The 22108-nt window shown below is 34.1% G+C and overlaps 3 protein-coding genes across 3 annotated transcripts; 2 read left to right on the top strand and 1 right to left on the bottom strand.

Annotated features, from left to right (window-relative positions):
* The first annotated feature begins 1174 nt into the window (after window positions 1-1174).
* LOC133778293 (copper chaperone for superoxide dismutase, chloroplastic/cytosolic) lies at window positions 1175-3831 on the top strand. Its single transcript, XM_062218173.1, has 6 exons — window positions 1175-1460; window positions 1559-1585; window positions 1895-1967; window positions 2058-2192; window positions 2904-3130; window positions 3325-3831. The coding sequence occupies exons 1-6, from the start codon at window positions 1221-1223 to the stop codon at window positions 3586-3588; spliced, it is 966 nt and encodes a 321-aa protein (XP_062074157.1). The 5' UTR covers window positions 1175-1220; the 3' UTR covers window positions 3589-3831.
* On the bottom strand, window positions 3749-9634 carry LOC133778292 (nudix hydrolase 14, chloroplastic). Its single transcript, XM_062218172.1, has 8 exons — window positions 9573-9634; window positions 6002-6276; window positions 5801-5906; window positions 5399-5476; window positions 5077-5169; window positions 4834-4926; window positions 4659-4757; window positions 3749-4261 (listed from the first exon to the last, which is right to left on the bottom strand). Exons 1-8 carry the CDS (start codon window positions 9594-9596, stop codon window positions 4025-4027), a joined length of 1005 nt encoding a protein of 334 aa, XP_062074156.1. The 5' UTR covers window positions 9597-9634; the 3' UTR covers window positions 3749-4024.
* Window positions 9635-9975: 341 nt separating this feature from the next.
* Window positions 9976-11912, top strand: LOC133778291 (geraniol 8-hydroxylase-like). Its single transcript, XM_062218171.1, has 2 exons — window positions 9976-11007; window positions 11130-11912. The coding sequence occupies exons 1-2, from the start codon at window positions 10114-10116 to the stop codon at window positions 11736-11738; spliced, it is 1503 nt and encodes a 500-aa protein (XP_062074155.1). The 5' UTR covers window positions 9976-10113; the 3' UTR covers window positions 11739-11912.
* The last annotated feature ends 10196 nt before the right edge of the window (window positions 11913-22108 follow it).

Here is a 22108-nt window from a genome sequence, read left to right as displayed (position 1 = left end):
ATCGATGTTTTTTCGATGCAATTTCGACACTCTGCACTGAAATTTGACGAAAACTTTGAAGATTCATATTTTTTCACTTAAATGTTTGTTTCAGATTATTTATTTTTTTAATTTTGGTATTTTTTCTATATCTACAATATTAGAATGAGAGAGTGAGAGAATGAGAGATGTTAGAGAGAGAGTTCGAAATGAGAGAGAAAATGGGTGTTTGAATGTTATGGGTATTTTTGCCTAAAAAATTGAAATTGTCATATATTTGAGATAATAACTTATGTTGTGGTATATTAAAAAAAATTCACTAAGTTATTATGCATATATCATGAAATTTCCCTAAAAGTAGGATGAAACTATATTTCATAATAATAAAAAAAATTACTTATTTGTTTGTAGTAAAAAGTATTGTTATTTTATTTATTTATTTTGGAAAAGAAAAGTATTGTTATTTTATTGAATTTTAGAAAGTATCAACAGTGGCATTCTTCTTTATAAAGAAAGGTTTATTTTGTAAAATTAAATGGAATTCGTCTATAATAATTCTAATACAACTTCCGAATAAAATTTCTCACTTCATCTCTAATTAGATGATAAAAATTGGTAAAATTAGACGGAGTACTCACTATTAGAGGACATTTTTAATTTTTAACCAAATTTTAAAATTCTTTCATTTATGCCCAACTTTTTAATCACTCTTCCCATTATGCCCTTTCTCCCATTCACACACACTGAAACACAGAGTCACGCACAACCTCACTTATCTTCTTCTTCCCCATGACGCATATGATATTTGAGTATCTCATCAGTCCACTTTCACCACCAACAATTACTTCTCTCACTATTAATTTCAGTCCCGACATAGCCCTCACTCCGGCAACTCAAGTAAATGATCTCTAAAAACCAGATATAAATTAACTAAATATTGTTATTGGGTATATTTAATTAATGATCTCTAAAAACGGGTAAATATGAACAAATCCCTAAAAATTTCCTTAGTTTTTTTTTTTGCCAATGTAATCTCTGAGAATATTATTTAGCAAAATTTAAATTTTCTATGGACAAAATTAGTACTCTATTTTATTTTATTTTTAAAAAGTAACAAACAAAAATGAAGTGTGATTCTACTAAAAGGAATGTACTAGAATAAAAGTTCACCAAGTACCAACTAACAAAAATAGTCCACACCACAACAAGGTCTTAAAAAGAGAAGCTTTGAGAATAATAGAATGGCATTTCTGAGGTCTCTAGCTACCACAACAACTGCCATTGCTGCCATACCTCTAGCTTTTTCCCTTTCTTCTTCGTCTTCATCCTCTCGATCTATTCCATTTTCCAGACCCCAGAACCTTCCTTTTCTCTCTTCCACCTCAGCTCTCTTCCCAACCCAATTGTGCCTCGCTAGAAGCTCCGCTCCGCCTTCTGCAACTCTCCAAATGGCCGGTCCCGCGTCCGAATCCTCTACTCAGGTTCGCTCAAATTCCCAATTCTTGTTTTCTGTTATTTGTGCATCTATCTTTGATGGGTTGGAATCTGATTGTTGAAATTTCTTGATTTTGAAACGCAGAGTGATTCTGTCTTGCCGGAGTTATTGGTGAGTTTGAGTTTACACTACTTTTAACTTCTTTTATTTATTGGATTATTCCCAAAAATTGAGATTAATCAGTTTCAAAGTTTCATTTTATTCTTCTTTTGTGGGTATCTGAAAGTTATAAAAATTATGGTTTTGTTTGGCTGAACTAGATTTGGTTGTGTAAAGACTAAAGTTTTGTCTGTAAGAATAGAAATTACAGGATTGTATAAAAGCTAAAACGTCATGAACTTTACTGGTGATTTCAAAATTCAATTAAGGGTTTATGGTTATTTTGATAAAAACTTACAATTGTTCGTCTGATATGGGCAGACAGAGTACATGGTGGATATGAAGTGTGAGGGTTGTGTTAATGCTGTCAAGAATAAGTTGCAGACTTTAAATGGTAGGGTTGCAGAAGTAGTTTTGTTAAACAACTTTCTGTTGTTTTCTTCTTTGTTGTAGTCTGTAAATTTCAAATTTGTTTGTATATCAGGGGTTAAAAGTGTTGAAGCGGACCTGAGTAGTCAGGTAGTAAGAATTCTTGGTTCAACGCCTGTGAAAACTATGACAGAGGCTTTAGAGCAAACCGGTCGAAAAGCCAGACTGATTGGGCAGGGTGTCCCTGAAGGTTGGTTGCTCAAACTTTTCTATTTTCTGTTTTGTGATTCTTAAGGAACTTATAGAATTATTCATTAAGTTCAGTGTTCACATATTTTTCACTTTTCAGACAAGAAAATACGAGTTATATTTATACTCGACTTTATCAGGGCTACCAGTTTATCGCACTCCGTTATAGTTGATATACCAAGATTGTAATTTGATAGAGGCTACACTCACTGAAAACCACTAATGTTATTTTGTGATCTAAGCATTGAGAAATATTGTATCATTAGCTTTTAGGAGTGAATAATCAAATTCAGTAGAGCTAAATGAATAAACCAATTAGCTGGTAATGCAATGATCGGTTAATTCTTTTACCTAAAATCTTGAATTAAGCAGTAAAACTCCTGGAGTGACTGAGCTTACATTTACCTGTTTGGAGCTTCTACAAAATGAAAAGAGTTGGCTATATTATCCCATACACACGCCCCTCAGATAGGCACTAGGAGACAGTCAGGTTTGTTTGTCTACACTCGGTTTTGAAATGTAAAGATGAGGTGGTGAGTTCTTGCTTCTATATCCTAGCTAGACAGTATTGCATTTATAGTTTGTAGTGTTTCTTCTCGTTCATGATGGTTTCACTAGATGAGAAAAGGCTTTACTTTGATGTATTCTGATAGTTTGATAATAGAACCAAGTACAATATCTCAGGTACTTAACAACCTCCTTTGCTCTGCAGATTTCTTGGTTTCTGCTGCTGTGGCCGAATTCAAAGGCCCAGAAATTTTTGGTGTGGTACGCTTGGCTCAGGTGAATATGGAGTTGGCTAGGATTGAGGCCAACTTTAGTGGGTTGTCACCTGGTAAACATGGCTGGTCTATCAATGAATTTGGTGATCTGACAAACGGTGCTGCAAGCACTGGGAAAGTGTTCAACCCACCAAGAGAAGAAGGACCTACCGATGAGGTTGGTTTCTGGCCTTTTTTTGTTCTTTAATTATTCAATTTATAATTTATGTACTGTTTAAGCTATTTGAATAGCACGGAAATTGCCTGCAATTGATTTTGATAACAAAGTGATCAATATATTAACATTCATGTAACTCGTCTGAAAATGTAACAATGTCCTTTTGCCAACTGCGTTTGCTGGGTGATTTTCAGCCAGTTGGCGACCTGAGAACATTAGATGCTGATGAGAAAGGTGAGGCCTTTTACTCAGGCGTCAAACCGAAGTTGAGAGTTGCTGAACTGATCGGACGGTCGATAGCAATCTACAAAACAGAAGACAGATCAGATTCTGGCATCGCAGCTGCAGTAATAGCCAGAAGTGCCGGTGTTGGTGAAAACTACAAAAAGCTTTGCACCTGTGATGGCACCACCATATGGGAAGCCCCCAACAGCGTCTTTGTCCCCAGCAAGGTCTAATGGCTTGTAGCAAACACCAAACAGTTCTAATGCTTGAGTTGAATTTTAAGCCCGGCAGAAGAAAAATAGCCTATGTAGCCTGTAGTCCTTGAATTTTATTCATTGAAAAACTAAAAATTACCTGTTCAATGTATTTTCTATACAATATTTGAGGTAATAATGGATAAGCCAAGAGCTCCTACTTTGTAAGAATTGAATCAACATGTTCTGTGAAAAATAACTAATCAGACATGTCATTTTCTAGACCAAATAGTATCAAAATATCTGCTCAAATCATATCACCCTTACAATAGTATCAAAAAAAAAAAAAAGATTGCAATTTATTCTTCGTGATGATTTTCATTGGAAGGGTAAGATAGATTCTATGAATCATCGGAGCTCGAGAAAGTTAGCCGGGACGGAGTCAATGAGTAAGATAGCCAAAAGAGTGGCGAATTTAGACTTTGGGAGGAGGCAAGAGACCTTCTCTTTTGGCCATTTCATACAGAGCAATGGCAATCAAAACCTTTGCATCAGCTGTCATGTGCCACAATTTAGCATAAGGTACAACACGGACCTTGATCAGCTCGCCATGATCACGGAGACCTGTCTCTTTGCCTTCCAGCTGCGCAATAACTCCTTTATCAACCTGCCCTCTGTATAGAAACATGCTTAATCCTTCATCGCACCCTCCCTAATCATGGAAAAAGCTTACTAAGAGACAGAGGTCCAATTCAACAGTATCTAGTTTATAAATTCATCTGGAATTTTGATAAATTTGAAACAGATGCAAGAATCTTAAATTGATACAAAAATGGATGATAAAATATTCAAAAACTATGTCAATGATTATAACTTGCATTGACATTCTTGGTAAGTTTTAAGAGCTATATATCTGGAAAATTATTTTTGTAACTTTCTTTTCAATCTCATTTCCTTTCTTATAAAGGCAACAGAAACATGAAACTCGCCAAGGGATAAATGCAATCGTAACAGGCACTTGTGCATGAATTCTTCTACGTGCTTAAATTAATGTCCTAAATTATGCTCAAATCCTTATTAAAGAAAAAGAAAAGCAAATGCCAGCTTACTGGAGAAGGAATAACACTGCGTCCAGTAGATGGATCAAGGAAGGCTGTGAGGTCTATCATGTCTTCTACACTTAATTTTATACCAGTTTCTTCTTCAACCTGCCACAATCAAGATTATAATCACACGTTTAAAAACGTTAAACTAACAAATATCACAATCACATAGACTAGAGACCTCACGAACTGCAGTCCCAACAATATCACCCTCGTCATCATCCAACATTCCAGCAGGCAATTCCAAAACGAGCCTACCAATTGGGACTCTAACCTTGAGAAAACAAACATACAAGAATTTGCAGCAAAGATTTTAGCAATGACAAAAGAACATTAGTCATCATTAGTCATCATTCCCTTTCTATATTTCTCCTTTTTAGCTAAAGACTCAAAACAACATAAGCCGAAAGTAGAAGGATCAAACCTGCTCAGTGAGAACAGCATAAGTCTCATCTTCTGAGTCCAAAAGAATCAGAATGGCTACAGCCGGTCCTCGGGCAAAAACAATACCTGGAACCTAAACACGGTTCAGTCAAAACAGAAACAAGGAGAAGATGACTGAAAGCAAGCATCAAAGAAGTAATGGAAAACGACAAAACCCAGATCAACTTGTTGACTAAATACTTGGATGACAAAGACCAAACGAAATGGATAGAAAAGAAAATTAAAAGTTTAATGTCATTGTTAACATATAAATCTAATAGACTCGAAATACATGGGGGGAAATGATTATATTTATAATATACCTTTTTGCCAGTAGATTTGTCAAGAACATCTGCTTTAAATTTGAGAAACCCAATGCGCTTTCCAAACATATCCACTCCCTAATATGAAGAAACCATCGCTCAATGTCAACCATTACAAAGTAATGATATGTGCACACAAAACATTAAATAATGAGTGATGTAACGATTATTTCAATCAACCACATGAAACCCATTGTTTTAAAAGTCACTAAAAAATGTTTTGATGCATATTCTGTGTGTTATTCGGTGAAATGCTCACCAAGTCCTCAATCTAAACCAAATGGCTTTTTTTCTTTTCAGCAAGTGTGTTTTGAAAAGGAATTATGCACAGACCAAATGTCCCTCCTTTATTTTCCAATCAACCAAGAAAAACAATACGAGAAAATTGAGTGAAAAAAGAACCTGAATTAAGACTTGTTCTAGAGACAAGTCACCTCCAGACAAAATCCCAGTCTCACTTTCGATGTTCTTCAACCACTGCTTGAACAAAGATGAATCTATGGCGCTCCTATCCAAAATAAATAAATTAAAAAAATCAAGCACAAACTTTCCATTTTTTTTATTTATTTAAATTTTTTTGCTTGTAAAAAGGGTTTCACAAACCAGAATTCCAAATCGGATACACCAGGAGCAGCGACGATTCGAACGGGGCGAGCTAGTTGAGAAGCGAGAGTAATAGAATGAGTCAGGGCTGGCGATTTGGCCGACATTTTTCGCCGGAAGACGGCGGGCGTGTGAAATGGATTGAGAGGAGAGAGAAAGGTCAAGGTTTTGGAGAGAGAGCGGAGCTGGAGCTGGTGCTGCAATGGCGGACACATGGTAGCTCGAAGAAGCAGATTCGCCATCTCTGACGTCTTCTCCTTTGCACACGTGTTTTTCTTTTTTCATTTTTATTATACGTATTTCAGAAAAATAACCGACACCACATGATAAACGACAAAAAGTAGATAAATCGACAAGAAAAAAGGAACCATATTTAAGAGACACGAACTTGATAAGCATCGAAATGAGAATGAAACCCAAATACTATATATATATTTTGTTTAAATATTATATCTTTAAATATATTTTATTAATTAAGATTAAATAAAATCACTTTAAAAAATTAATAAATATATATTAAATATTAGAGAAAGCTTATAAATAGAAAAATAATATTAAAATATTATATAAAGGATATATAAATATTATGTAAATATTAATATAGATTAAATAAAATTTGTACATAACTATTATAAATATATGTATAAATAAGTTTATGGAATATGTTTTTATGAGTTTTAGCTAAATATTATAGAAAAAGTGTATTACAAAATACATTACCAAAATATATTTTTTATAATTTACCTCAAACTTTTACATTATATTATACATCAACTTATCTATTTTTTCTCTACATCATTTAAATATTATATTTTTAAAAAAATATTTGATTCATTTTAAGAAATAAAATAATTAAATATAATAGTATCACACTTATATATATATACAAAAGTTTAGAAAAAAAATAATAAAATATTTATAGCTTGATGAATAGTACTTCACTACATATAGAAAAATATTATTCATTTAGGTAAAAAAATCTAAGTTTACATCACTCATTAGGTGGAAGACTATTTAATAATTTTTTCTCTATATTATAAAGAATTAGACATTTTACCTCATCCATTAGTCTTAATCTTGGGCTTTCATTCTAACTAGATCTAGAGCACACATTTTAGAAAAACGAAATTTATAATAAACTTAATTTCGTTAAAAAATTATATTTGTATGGACTACCAAAGTTTTTTTTCTTTCAATTTTACGTTTTAATGAAATTTTTATATTTTTATGATTTTAACTGTTTTTCTTCTTTTGTGTTGTTTTGTAGTTGTTTCGATTTATATATAGTTGCTTTCGTGTTATTTTTTAGTTATTTAAGCTTATGTATAGGTGTTATGTTAATTAGTGTTTAGTTGCTTTCAAATATATATTTTGTATGTAGTGGGTTGACTTCTATTTGTTTTCCCATTGTTGTTTTTAGTTATTTTTGTAAATTCTATTTTTAGCAAAATATTGTTTGATTTATTTCTTGTGATTTCAGTATTCAATTGAAGTTTATTTCATTTTATTATGTTCATATTTATGTTCTGATTATATAAAATTTTGATTATATCAATATATTCTATTTATAAAATGTTTTACAATATACTTAGCTTTTAACATATGAATTAAATAATAAATGTTAGTCTATTTTATAGCTGACTGGTTTTATTTGACAACCTGATTCCTATGACCAGATTTCAACAGATAGGATCGGATTGACCCTCATTAAAACCGAAGATAAGATCTTGCAATGACAGCTCAGATACGGATTATTCTGTAGCTACAGATAGTCTATCTATTTCTTCAGATCACGGATGATTCAATGTAGTTGATTGGTTATTTAAGGAAACATTTTCTAGTGAACTGTATGCGTTCAGACCTAATAAAGGTTGTCTTATGTAAGTATGTTTGTGTATAAATACTTACCATAGCAGCCTTGTCTAAGTTAACTCTTTTGTCTATTTGTAAACTTATTTGACATCTTTAGAAAAAAGAGTGTTTCTTGTGTAGAGATTTGTGGTTCGGCTATACTTCTTTTATTTTGTGTCTTTGTATTTATTTTGTGTATTGAAACAATTCAACAAAGAGAAGAACAAAGAGCAAACCTTCGTGAGAAGTTTCATCTAAGACTTGTCTCGAAAGGAAACAAGCACTCTTCAAGCAAATCGAAGGGAGTTCGAGTTCTTGAAGTTTCAACGAGGTTCATTCATCAAATGGAAAATACATCAAGCTTGCGGCATAAAATTAGAGGGAGTCTAATCTTTGCTTAAGTCAAATACTTTATATTTTTTTTAAAATTTATTAATGAATCTTATCTCTTGGCGTGGCCCCGTGGACTAGTAACATCTGAAATGATTGTTGAAACCACGTATAAAACCTCTGAGTGTTTTTACTTTCTGTTTTATCCTTCTGTTGTGTATTTTTGTAGTTACAGAATCTCTGTCTGCAGCTACAAATATATGTTTCAGTACCAACATTTATTCTGCATTTAATCAATTGACTTAATTAAATATAAAATTGGTAATTATAAAATACAAAATTTCATTTTTTATACCGTATTTTTATAAATAAAAAAACTTTGAAAATCGTAATTTTGAAAACATAATCTAGTATTTTTGGAGAAAAAAAATCATTGACAGTTAAAAAGTAAAAAAAAAACATTATGGGCCCGTTTGTTAAAATAGAAATATTATTTTATTTTTTTCTTTATTTTAAAAAAATAAAATATGTTTGGTAACTATTTTGTTTTTTGTTTTTAAAAATAAAAAATAATAAACGCGTTTGATAACTTTTATTTTTATTTTTTGTTTAACAATATGATGTGTTGATTTGAAGAAGAGAATAAAAAAATAAAAGAAAAATTAAAAACTGTTTAAAAAAAATTTGAAAGTAAAAAAATTCTATTTTCAAATTTTAATTAAAATTTTAAAAAATAATAAATAAAAATAGAGTTACCAAACACATTTTATGTTTAATTGTCAAATGTTTAATTAATTAAATAAAAAACTATTTTTTTAAGTGTTATCAAACAACACCTATATTTATGAAAAAATCCTTTAGAAAAATATATGGGAAAATTTACATGTTTATCAACAATTTGATTAAAAAATTATACATGTTTATTACTTGATATTTATCTCTATAATTATATATATATATTTCTTGCTTTTCAAATATATACGTAGTGTGCATGTATAACTAAATTATACATAGATAAATTTTTTCTTTTTAATTGTAGACACCTCAATTAAAGAAAACACAACACTAAAGGTGAAGAACACAACTCAAACAGTAGTTGTTGATTGAAGAATTGTGAGGGAGTTGTGAGGTATACAAACAACAAAGTAATTATTTTAGTTGTGTTTTAATTTCTTCATAGTTTATGACTTACTTATTCATTTGTTAAATATGTGTGAGATCGTGGAACTAGTTTTGTCTTCCTAAACTTTCTTTTAAATTTTTAGTTTTATTTCTATTGTGGTGAACTTTAATATCGGCCATTTAGTTTTAGTTTATGGATGACTGTAACTAATTATAATTATGTCTATGTGTTATGCTTTATTTGCTAACTATGCCTATACAATATTACCTTAGCGTACAAGGCAGGGCACATGGCCCCTAATCTTTCTTCTACCACGAGTTAATTGACCTAAACAAAAATGAAAATAATAAATTAAGAATTGGATTCTAATTCACATCCAAACATAATTATACACCAAACAAACTCAGATCTTGTTTTTGCCTTGAAAATAATTATTAAAAGTCAACGCTTCAAAAAGTTATTAATTGACCAAAACATAAAGAAATATCAGTAACAAATAACAACAAAGCCATGTTTTAATCATATTCATATCATCACATGGCTTAGCTTTGCTCAAAATCATATATAATAAGATGTATCCACTTGTATTTTATATTATATCCAACGTGAAAATATAATACCTTCACCCTTTTGAAAATGAAATAATAATAATATCTTTTAAGGCGTGTTTGGAACTTTTCTACTCGTTTGTGCAAATATAATACAATACTGATAAAAGAAGATATAGGTTAGATAAAACCTCAATGTACTAGTAGTCAATAGTATTAAAGGCATGGATTATTGAGGAAGAAAAAAACAACACAGAGCAATGATGGAGTTGTGGAGTAGTATTCTGTGTCTGATACTCACATGGGCAATCATCCAAGCCGTTCATTCAATCATGAGATCCAAACCCAGTTCCGGCAACCTTCCACCGGGACCAAAACCATTACCAGTCATCGGAAACCTCCACCAACTCGGTGACAAACCCCACAAGTCCCTGGCCGAGCTCGCCAAGCTCCATGGCCCCTTGATGAGCCTCAAGCTTGGTCAAGTCACAGCCATCGTGGTTTCTTCATCGGCCGTGGCCAAAGAAGTCCTTCAAACACATGACCAGTACTTGTCGAACCGAACCATCCCGGATGCGCTCTATGTTCATGGTCATGAGAGCGTTGGTCTTCCATGGATTCCGGTCTCTAACCTGTGGAGAAATCTTAGGAAGATCTGTAACACTCAACTGTTTGCAGTCAAAGTTTTGGATACAAACCAAAAACTCAGGCGGAGGAAAGTGAAGGAGCTTCTTGAGGAAATGGAAAAGAGTAGCTTGAGTGGTGCAGCTGTGGATATTGGCAGCGCAGCTTTCTCTACGACACTTAATTTGTTGTCTAACACCATGTTTTCTGTCGATTTGGCTGACTCGGAATCGGAACTGGCTAGAGATTTTAAGGATATTAGTTGGAATATCATGAAAGAGGCTGGGACACCAAACTTGAGTGACTACTTCCCGTTGCTTAAGAAGATTGACCCTTTGGGTATAAGGCGTCGCATGAAGATTCACGTAAGTAGAATATTGGAACTTATTGAAGGAGTGATCGGCCAAAGGTTGAAGCTAAGGGAATCTTCGAAGTCCGTTAAGAACGATGACGTTTTGGATACCCTTCTCGACATTATGGAAGGAAACAACAACGAAATCAACAGACACCAGATCGTGCATTTGTTACTGGTAATAGAATATTCTATTCCTACGCACTGCTGAATGCTTTGATTTCTAAATTGGTATTGGGTTTATATTTGTTTCAACAATTCAATTTGTCCTTTTTCTCACTTGAGAATTTCATCAAGCAGGTTCTGTTCGTAGCGGGCACGGATACGACTGCTGCCACTTTTCAATGGGCAATGGCCGAACTGCTTCGTAACCCAGAAACCCTGTCCAAAGCCAGAGCAGAACTCGGCCAAATCATCGGAAAAGGAAACCCAGTTGAGGAATCCGACGTTTCTCGGCTACCTTACTTACAAGCCGTGCTAAAAGAAACGTTTCGACTACACCCAGCGGTTCCATTGTTGCTCCCTCGTAAAGCCGAAACAGATGTCGAAATCAACGGCTTCACAATCCCAAAGGGTGCTCAAATCTTTGTCAACGCATGGGCTATAGGCAGAGATAAGAACATATGGGATGAGCCAGATTTGTTCAAACCGGAGAGATTCATAGGGTCAGAAGTGGACGTTAAAGGAAGGAGCTTTGAGGTGATACCCTTCGGAGCTGGGCGAAGAATATGCCCTGGATTGCCTTTGGCTATGAGGATGCTGCCATTAATGTTGGGGACCCTTATCCACTCTTTTGAATGGAAGCTCGAAAATGGGCTTAAACCAGAAGACGACGTTGATATGAACGATAAGTTTGGCATCACTTTACAAATGGCTCAGCCCTTACGAGCTGTTCCAACTCTTGCATAACCTTATTACAAATGGCCATCATGTCGACGTCGTCGTCGTCGTCGTCGTGTGAACCGTACTATATTTCAATAATATTTTTTATAAAACTTTTTGTCTGTAACTTAAGATTTTAAAGACCCATTTTTTATGTCTCACTAATAATTTTATTTGAGTTAGCTGATCAGTTTTCTCATATGTCATCTTGTTATCTTTTCTTATCAAACTATGTACGTCCAAAATCTCACCGCCCAATTTTCCTGTCTACTCCATATCTATATGATAATGACACCTGTATTTCAATTAATGATGCTACTGTACATTACATTGTTTTCCAAAACACCTTTGTCCCCAAAAACGAAAAATGAACAAAACAAAAAACTAACAATTTTTTTTTTTAAAGGGAAACACTTACAATTAATATATCAAACTTATTTAACTCACCCACATAAAAAATTATTAATATATTATTATCTTTAAATTACTAACTTTTTTCTTAATAACAAAATCACCAAAAAAAACTGAACAAAAAGTTAAGGGTCTGATTGGTTCGCGATTAGAAAACTGTATTTTTGAAAAGTGGGATTCTGAAATGAAAATCTGAATTTAGTGACTGAAAACATGTTTCTGAAAATGTGATTGGTTTAATGTCAGTAAACTGCTTTTGAGTTTTAAAAAACTGAATCTGTGATTGAGATTAAATTTGAAAATATAACAGAAACTGAATATGTGATTGGTTTAGCTGAAAGTAAAATTTAATTATATTGATAAATTAAAATTTAATAATATTGCATTAATTAAATTCATAACAATATTGCATTGTCATTAACTTTGATTTTTTTTATATTAAAGTTATATTTTTTTAGGACACGATTGATTAGTGATTTAAAAATTGTATTTTGAAAAAGTATGATTCTGAAAAAAGAATCTAGATTTAGTGTCTGAAAATATGTTTATGAAAATGTGATTGAATGTATTGTCCGTTAACTATTTTTTAGTTTTATAAAATTGAATAATTTTTTGGTAGAAAATCTAAAAATTGAATATGTAATATATATATTTTTAATTTTTTGTATAATAATAATTGAAGTGAAAATATTTTTTTATTTATTTGTTGTAATTTTTATTTGATCAATGATTTTTTTTAGCAAATATATTGTAAATTAGAATTAAATTATATTCTGTTATATAATTTTATAATTAATTATTTTACTAAATTTATATAGATAAAAATTTTAAAAAGTAGACTGACTTGTAAAAATGACAAAAGAAAAAAAATCAAGACTATAAGAAAAATAGCAAGAATTTTTTTTTTTTAAATAGTAAGATTATACTGAAAACATTAAGGGGCTAATTGGTAGTTAATTCAAAAATATAATTTTAGAAAATTATTTTCAAATCAAATGATTTGAAAATAAAGAAAACAACAATTTGTTGTTTTCTCTTTTGCTGAAGTATTTTAACTTAGTTTTCAAAAATGATTTTTTTTATTTTCTAAAACAAGTGTGCCAATCAAGTTTTCATTGCTGTTTTCATTTTTTAAAATCTGAAAATAATAAAACTGTTTTTGAATCCCCTACCAATCACACCCTAATAATTTACTAAAATATATATTTATGTTTAATTAAAAATATGTATTTCATCTTTTAATTTACTTTTTAAAATAATATTAACTAATATTTTAATCCTTTTATTCTTTTTTATTATAATTTTTATATTTTTACTTTTTGACAGTGTTTTTTAATTATATTTTTTCAAGTTTTCTTTTATAATATGCAATATAAATCTAATTATTTTGTTCGGATTTGTATGGATTCAAAAATATTTCTATATAGTAATATACATTATATATTTTGCTTGAGCTTTAGTTCTCAACAGAACGTTGGTTTCATTTTTTTTTTAAATAAAATTAAAAAAAATGAAAAGCTAAGACTAAAGAGATTTTAAGGTTATAAGTTATAAAAATATGTGTTTATATTTTTTTGTACCCTCTATTTTTTTTTATTATCTGTTTGGATCCTGTGTTTTAAAAAATTTATTTTTGGACCCTATATTTTGTAAAATGGTTCAAATAGATCTATAAACTCAATTTTGATAGAAAAAAAAAATTGAATATAACAATACAGTTTTTAAGCAGAATGATTTTATTTTTGCTCTAAATTGTTTCTTTGGTGAATTATTTATGATTTCAGTTGAAATTTTTTTAATCAAAATCGGGGTTAGAGTTCTATTTGAGCTATTTTATGAAATATAAGGTCCAAAAAGTAATTTGTCAAAACACAGAGTCTAAATAAGTAATAGGACAAAACACATAATCCCAAAAAATATAAACCCTACATATACATATATCTTAAGATTTAGATTAATACTGATGCATATTATAAAAAAAAACAAGGAAACAAATACAACTAAAAAATTAAAACATTGTCAAAAAAATAAATATATACATAAAAAAAAGAATAAAACTTTTGCTACTATATTTAAAAAGTAAATTAAAAAATAATATACGAATTCTTAATTCAGCATATATAAATACAATTATTTTTTACAATGAATTTGTATGCATTATACATTTATTTAATAAATTACTATTTTTTTATTCTGAAAAGTTAGTTTTAAGATGATAATAATAAAAATTTATAGATTAATAGTTTTTTTTTGGTAAGTGTATGAATTAAAAATAGGCTTGATACATTAATTATTTGTTTTTTTTTTTTGTTCAGTTTTAGTTGATACATTAATTATTTGTGTTTTTGTTAATTAAAAATAGGCTTGATACATTTTGAGATTTATCACTAAATCCGCACTCATGAGTATCTCAATCTTAAAGTCTTATGATCTTGATATGTAATAGTAACAAGTTGCGTCAGTTAGCTATTGTGCTAGTGTAACGCTCTATTTCCTTACAGCAGTTACTAAGTGAGTTTAAAATGTGTAATTAACTCACTAATTGAGGTTTTAGGTTAAAAGTGTAGCTAAACCGTAATAAAAGTCATACAATTTGAAAATATAATCATTGTAACGCCCTAAACTCCATGAACTATTACAGTGTGCCTTATAAATAGAGTTAAACTCGCTAACCGAGTCATTTGGCCAAAATCGTGTAACTAAGCAAGATTAGCGGTTTGGGGATTAAAATTTTTGGTTAAGATATAACGTTTCATTAGAATGTTTACTGTATATATTGGGATCCCAAAAATATAATTTAAAGGTTTATTATAACAAAATATTTACAACTAGCCGATCTAAGCGGCAAAACAGGGTTTAACCCTAGTTCCTCTTTCAACCCTCGGTCGTGGCGGTCGAGCAGCTGCATATGTACACATCGTCACCTAAGCTCTCCAACTTAAGGATGGTCCATCTTTCTTTTGCCTATACCTGCACCACATAGCGCCTGTGAACCAAAGCCTAGCAAGAAAACTCAATATGCTCATGAACAGTAATACCAGGTCATCAAATCATAAGGCACACGCCTAGCAAATATAGCCCTATTCAAGCAGGCAAATGAGTCCATGTAATGATGAATATACAACATCAACCGATGATCATAATTATCATCCCGGGCTTTTAGCCCCAAATAGAAGAGTGACAGTTGTCACTAAGGTGGGTTCCGTTCACTTTATAAATAAGTAATCATTTCACTAGCTTAAACAAGATAGGTATTTGGTGAAACAATCACCAGGATAAACCTACTGAGTGACCACAGGGTCACTAACATGGGATTCCGCTCCCTTAGCCATGTGATGATAGGGTCACCGGGGCTCTGTAGATAAGCAATGCTACCAAACATATATCATATGTCAAATATCCGAATACAGGGCATTCAGCATGCTTACTTAAAAATTGCTAGCATAATTAGGATCATGCATAAACACAGAGGCTCAAGCTCTGAACAATCTCATATTCAATATTCATAGCATGCCTTAATCACATGTTTCTCGTGCAACACATGCATCACACTTAATCACTTGACATGCCTCAACAATAACCATGCATGTCACATTTAAACATCCAACATGCATCAAGAATAACCATGCATGTCACATTTAGACATCCAACATGCATCAAGAATAATCATGCATGTCATATACATAGGGTGCAGTTTTCTTACCTTTGGTCCAAGCACAGGTTACCAATAAACAAGCCACAAGCACGATCCTTACTCCAAGCCTCTAGTGATAACCTAGTCACAACCACAAATGGTGATCCAATGAATTCAAGTTCTAAAACCACTCCCGGAACCAAGACCTAGCCTCCGAACATCAAATTCCATTAAATCGGGTAGTAGGAACGATCCCGAGGCCTAAGGTTTCAGTTTCCCTAACCAAAACATCAATTTGGCCAAAAATGACATCAAGCGTCGCGGCCCTCCTGGCAAACGCCGCGGCCCTCAGGCCAAACAGAACCTCCACTTGCTTCTTCAAGCCTAGGCCGCGGCGCCCAAGAACAGGGTCGCGGCCCAACCTCGGACCAGCCATTTTTCCCCGTTTTCAACCTTTTAAAACCTTCCAAAAACCTATCCAAACATCTACAAACTCAAAAATCAAAGTTCCCAAACATCCCCATGATCCAAAACCCATAAAACTCAAGCTTTAATTCAATAAAAAACTCATCAAAACACAAAGTCCAATTCAAGCTTAAAAACTTAGAACTTAAAACTTGAATTACCTCTGATTGAGTTGTTTCCCAACTAATTCTTCCGGTTAATAAGCTCCTAATCTTTCCTAGGATCGCTATGCCTCGATCCTCGCTTGAATCCGAGTCCTAAAACTTAAGTTTCCTTTGAAAATGTGATCGAGAGATGAAAATGGAACTTTGAGGGAGAGAGAACGTTCTGAACGTTTTTTTCATTTCTTAAAAGGTTACTTCAAGTTTAAGTAGCCTCAAACAAATCCTAACGCTCGGGGTCCCGAAAACATCTCCGGGGGCAAAATAGTCAAAACCTCCATAATTTCCCCATGATCTTACTAACTCCCAATTTATCACCAAATATTGATTCCCATTTCCCAATAACCCGGTAATGCTCTAAATACCCCTTGACTTACTCCAAGTCAAGCATAAATCCCGTTGTGACTTTCCCACTAGCTTACCTCCTAGGATCGTCTCGTGCTGAGTAACCCTGGCATAACCAAACAATAATAAAGCACCATACACATATCACATATATATCAAATATGCCCGAAATGGCCAAAATATGAAAATCACCCAATTACTCAAAAATGGGTTCACAAGCATATTTAATACACCTAAATATGCATATTATCATTTAATAACACAATAAACCAATTATGGCCCTCTGGGCATCCTAATCAAGGTCCTAAACCTTATTAGGAAATTTGGGGTATTACAACTATCCCCTCCTTACAGAAATTTCGTCATTGAAATTTATCTGAACTGCCCGGAGTATCAATTCCGCACAACTGATCCCAGTTCTCAGGTCGCTCCCTTGACCTCACTATTTCTGCAACATACCTTAACCCAAGGTATAACTTTGTTCTTCATAACCTTATTCTTTCTGTCTCATATCTGGATTGGTTATTCCTTACAGGATATCTTAGCCTCAAATTCCCAGATTCTCATAACTCAACTCATGAGTTTCTTTCAACCCATGTCCTCAGCATGGAAATACAAAATACACTGTATACAACTAACAATGCCAAAGATAAGGCCGATTCAAAGTCAACCTAACCAGTCATATCCATGACTCAAACTGTTATACTATTCTAGGGCTCAACTTGCCCTTAACTCCTCACCCATTTCCATGGTGATACTTTTAAGGAAGATACAATCTTCTACCTAGAACTTTATGTTCTTGCTTTCCAATTCAGTAAAACTTTTCCATTTACTCTGAGAGGTGAACATCCAAGCTCTAATTCTAATAATCTCAATGGTCCCCTGAACCACATCAAAATCCAGATATCACATGTCACCCATTTCATTCCAATGAATGGGTGACAAACATGCTCTACCATACCTTATCTCATAAGGAACCTTTCCAACACTGGATAACTCTATTTCTCTCTCTGATTTACCATCAGCCGGAGAATAATGAACTGTACTGAATGCCATTTATATATTCATCGCCTTCTCTAACCCTTCCATGACCTAGAAGTAACAATAGAGTCTTCATCTGATAAGGTAGACCTTAAATTCCATGAAGGCGCACTATCTCTCTCACATAGAGATCTGAACACTGATCAGTTGTATTACTTGTCCTTACTGATAGAAATGAACTCACTTGGAAAACTGGTCCATAATGACCCAATGCCAACTCATGCTGACCCACTAACCTGGACAACCCCACCGCGAAACCCATCGCGATGCTTTCTTATTTCCACTATGAAATACTCAAAGGATATGATGGCCCACTGATTCCTGATACTCTGTCTTGACCTGCTAACAGGTTAAGAACTCTACCACGTATTCCATTATGCCCCTCTCCATCTCAGGCCACCACTATAAAGCTTTCAAACTCTGATACACTGACATGATGCTTGAATGAAGAGAATAATAGAATAGCATGAGATTCATCCAGAATCTCCCAATTAATCTCAGTGTCCATCGGATTCCACATTCGATCCTTATACCATAATAAATTCATATCTGACACTGTAACACCCTTAGCTAATCCAGCTAAGACTTTCCACTCAATCTTTCCTATTTGTGGTTCACTTAATTGTTTTTCCTTTTTATCTTCTCTGAGATAATAATCTTAAACATAAAACTTGCCATCTGGCCCACCAGAAACTCTATTCTAGTTCTGGTCAGATACTTTAACCAACATGTTGCATAACCAATCACTTTTCTCTGTCACTAAGGTGTCACAACCACCTACTAACTGATTCTGATCTGCAAAAAGACTCAGAACTCTTTCACAAAGCACCTGTAATATTCTTACCACCCAAGGAAACTCCTGCCCTTAAGGCGTTCCTTGACCTTGGCTAATTTTCGCTGAGAATACACCACAATACCATCGTCCAAGAGGATCACAAATCCCATTCAAATAAACCTTTGAATCCTTTGTTCATCTAATTCACAAACACTTGGCATTAAACAAATTCTCAAAACCTACTCAGCACTCCCAATGCCATTATTTGATATAAAACAGTCTTCTACAAATACTTCTCCTTAATCTCTAGCTGGTAATAACCAGATCCAAGATCCACCTTAGAGAATACCATCTTACTCACTAGCTGAGCCTTTAAATCCTACAACTCTGCTGAACCATTCAAAACAGTGCCCTAAATCTGACTCCATTCCTAGCACCAATCCAATCTCCATTCTATTTCTTCACATAAAGGAAACCCTGGAAAATCCCTTGGAAGAACCTCCAAAAACTCACAAACCAATCCAATTAGTCCTGATCCCACTGGCACAATCTAAGTGGTATCCACCACACTAGCTAAGAGTTCTATGCACCCCCCTGCAATAAAACTCTAGCTCTCAATATAGATGTGTCATCAGCATACCAAATCTATGCATAGTGCCAACTGTCTCAAGGCTTCCCACTCTCAAGCCTAAGAGCTACTATCCTTTCCTTGCCATTTAGCATTTCCCCATAATTACTTAACCAATCCAAATCCAAGATCAACCTAAAGTCAGTCATAACCAACTTTATCATAATCACTGATGAGTCATTTTCATTATAACCATACTCATCTCTTAAGTCACCAATACAGTACCACCTTCCCATCACAACATAACCATGTGATCAACATATTCTCTTTATGCCCCTCTATATGCAACAAATAAAGGAATAGCATGGCACCAAAACCAGTCAGCATAACTTAAAAATCAGAACTAGAAAACTTATCTACCACCCCTGAGGAACTAGTCTCAGTCTCTGACTGCCTTGGAATAAACACTCTAGCTGGAGTCGAGCTGTCCATCCCCTTTTGTTCATCCGTCTCTCAAATTGGGCAATCCCTTATGATATGCCCAACCATTCCACATAAGAAATATGTCTTTGGTCCACACCCCTTCAAATGACGTCTCTTGCACCGAGCACATACTAGATAAGTCTTCCAACTTTCCTTCTTGCTTGCTCCAATAAGTGAAGGTACCACTATCCGAGCTCCGTGCTCCCTAGCACTCTTCTTCTCATCCTTTATGCTCTCAACAACAAGAGCCTTCTCTACCACCTGAGCATAGGTAGAGATTTCATGCACTGGGCAACTCTAATGGATTCAATCCCTGAACAAACTTTTCCTTCCGAGTTACAGCTGTGGGTACCATGTCAAAAACAAACTTGGCCAACCCATCAAATATGTTAACATACTCGGTTACTGTTGAATTTCCCTGAACGAGATTCACAAACTCCTTCATCTTAGCAGTCTTGGCTACATCACAATAATACTTCTCATTAAACAGCTGCCTAAATTCTTTCCAATCCATCACAGTTGTATCTCGTGTCTGGGATACTACTTCCCACCACGTCCGAGCATCATCCCGCAATACACATGTAGCACATATCACCCTATTGTGACCCACTAGCCCCATACTGTCAAGAATGGAACTGATCATGCCCATCCATTGCTCAGCTCTGAATGGATCTAGGCCCCCCTCGAAGACTGGAGGGTAATACTCCTGGAATCTTCCACAGAGAAATTCCCATCTGTTCTCAACCCTAAGCTGAGCCAAAGCCGATGCCACTCCTGGCATAACCAAGGAAGAAGTGCTCCCCAACAGATTCTGATGTTGCTTCAAGCACCTAATCTCTTCCTCCTGCCTCTGCAATCTTGATTGCAAATCTGTGAATATCTGCTGAAAATTTATAGGAGCAGATGAAGAACTAAAACCCTGGCTGTAATTCCCAACCTCTGTATAACCACCACCAGGCCTCATTATCTGCCTTGGATATACACCTGCTAATTGAATTTGCAGTCAATAACTTGACCCATTAATCATGATGAGCATATCAAGAACTTTCCCCATGGGAACAATCTTACCACACCACATTTACAAACCACTTGCAGTGCTATAAACATGCCCATGGAATTCATACATCAATCATAATCCCTGCTCTTCCAATATTCCTCATGCTTCCAACTCCGGCATGCATATATCACATCTATATATTCATGGAGCAGGTAATCATATGATCACATTCATATATATATATATATTCACACAGCATATAATCATATAGTCAAGAGCCAGGCTCTATCAGAATCTCATTAGAACGTTTACTGTATATATTGGGATCCCAAAAATATAATTTAAAGATTTATTACAACAAAATATATACAACTAGCCAATCTAAGCTGCAAAACAGGGTTTAACCCTAGTTCCTCTTTCAACCCTCGGTCGTGGCGGTCGAGCAGCTGCATATGTACACATCGTCACCTAAGCTCTCTAACTCAAGGATGGTCCATCTTTCTTTTGCCTTTACCTGCACCACATAGCGCCTGTGAACCAAAGCCCAGCAAGAAAACTCAATATGCTCATGAACAACAATACCAGGTCATCAAATCATAAGGCACACGCCTAGTAAATATAGCCCTATTCAAGCAGGCAAATGAGTTCATGTAATGATGAATATACAACATCAACCGATGATCATAATAATCATCCCGGGCTTTTAGCCCCAAATAGAAGAGTGACAGTTGTAATCGTCACTAAGGTGGGTTCCATTCCCTTTATAAATAAGTGATCATTTCACTAGCTTAAACAAGATAGGTATCTGGTGAAACAATCACCAGCATAAACCTACCGAGTGACCACAGGGTCACTAACATGGGATTTCGCTCCCTTAGCCAAGTGACGATAGGGTCACCGGGGCTTTGTAGATAAGTGATAATTTCACTAGCTTAAACAAGATAGGTGTTCGATGAACTAGTCACCAATATAACTTATCGCATGACCATAGGGTCACAACCATGGGATTCCGCTCCCTAGCCACGTGACAAACAGTCACCTAGGCCTTTGGCCCTGGCTCTGAGTAACTAGTCCTAGACTAGTAAAGCGCTTATAATTTTCATTGACCTTAGGGTCGGTCCAACATTAATGCTCCTAGAGTCATTCAACGCTAATATCGATTAGATCTAATCTTTTATCGGCCCTGCGTTCATGACGCTTATGCCGTTTCTGACTCTCAGGTCAGTAATACGCGACCAGTGCCGACCCTGACTAGTAAGTGCCATACACAAGTAAGCAATGCTACCAAACATATATCATATCTCAAATATCCAAATACAGGGCATTCAACATGCTTACTTAAAAATTTCTAGCATAATTAGGATCATGCATAAACACAGAGGCTCAAGCTCTGAACAATCTCATATTCAATATTCATAGCATGCCTTAATCACATGTTTCTCGTGCAACACATGCATCACATTTAATCACTTGACATGCCTCAACAATAACCATGCATGTCACATTTAAACATCCAA

The sequence above is a fragment of the Humulus lupulus genome, chromosome 5 (assembly GCF_963169125.1).
Source record: "Humulus lupulus chromosome 5, drHumLupu1.1, whole genome shotgun sequence".
Lineage (NCBI taxonomy): Eukaryota > Viridiplantae > Streptophyta > Magnoliopsida > Rosales > Cannabaceae > Humulus > Humulus lupulus.
This window is presented reverse-complemented; position numbering and strand designations above follow the sequence as displayed.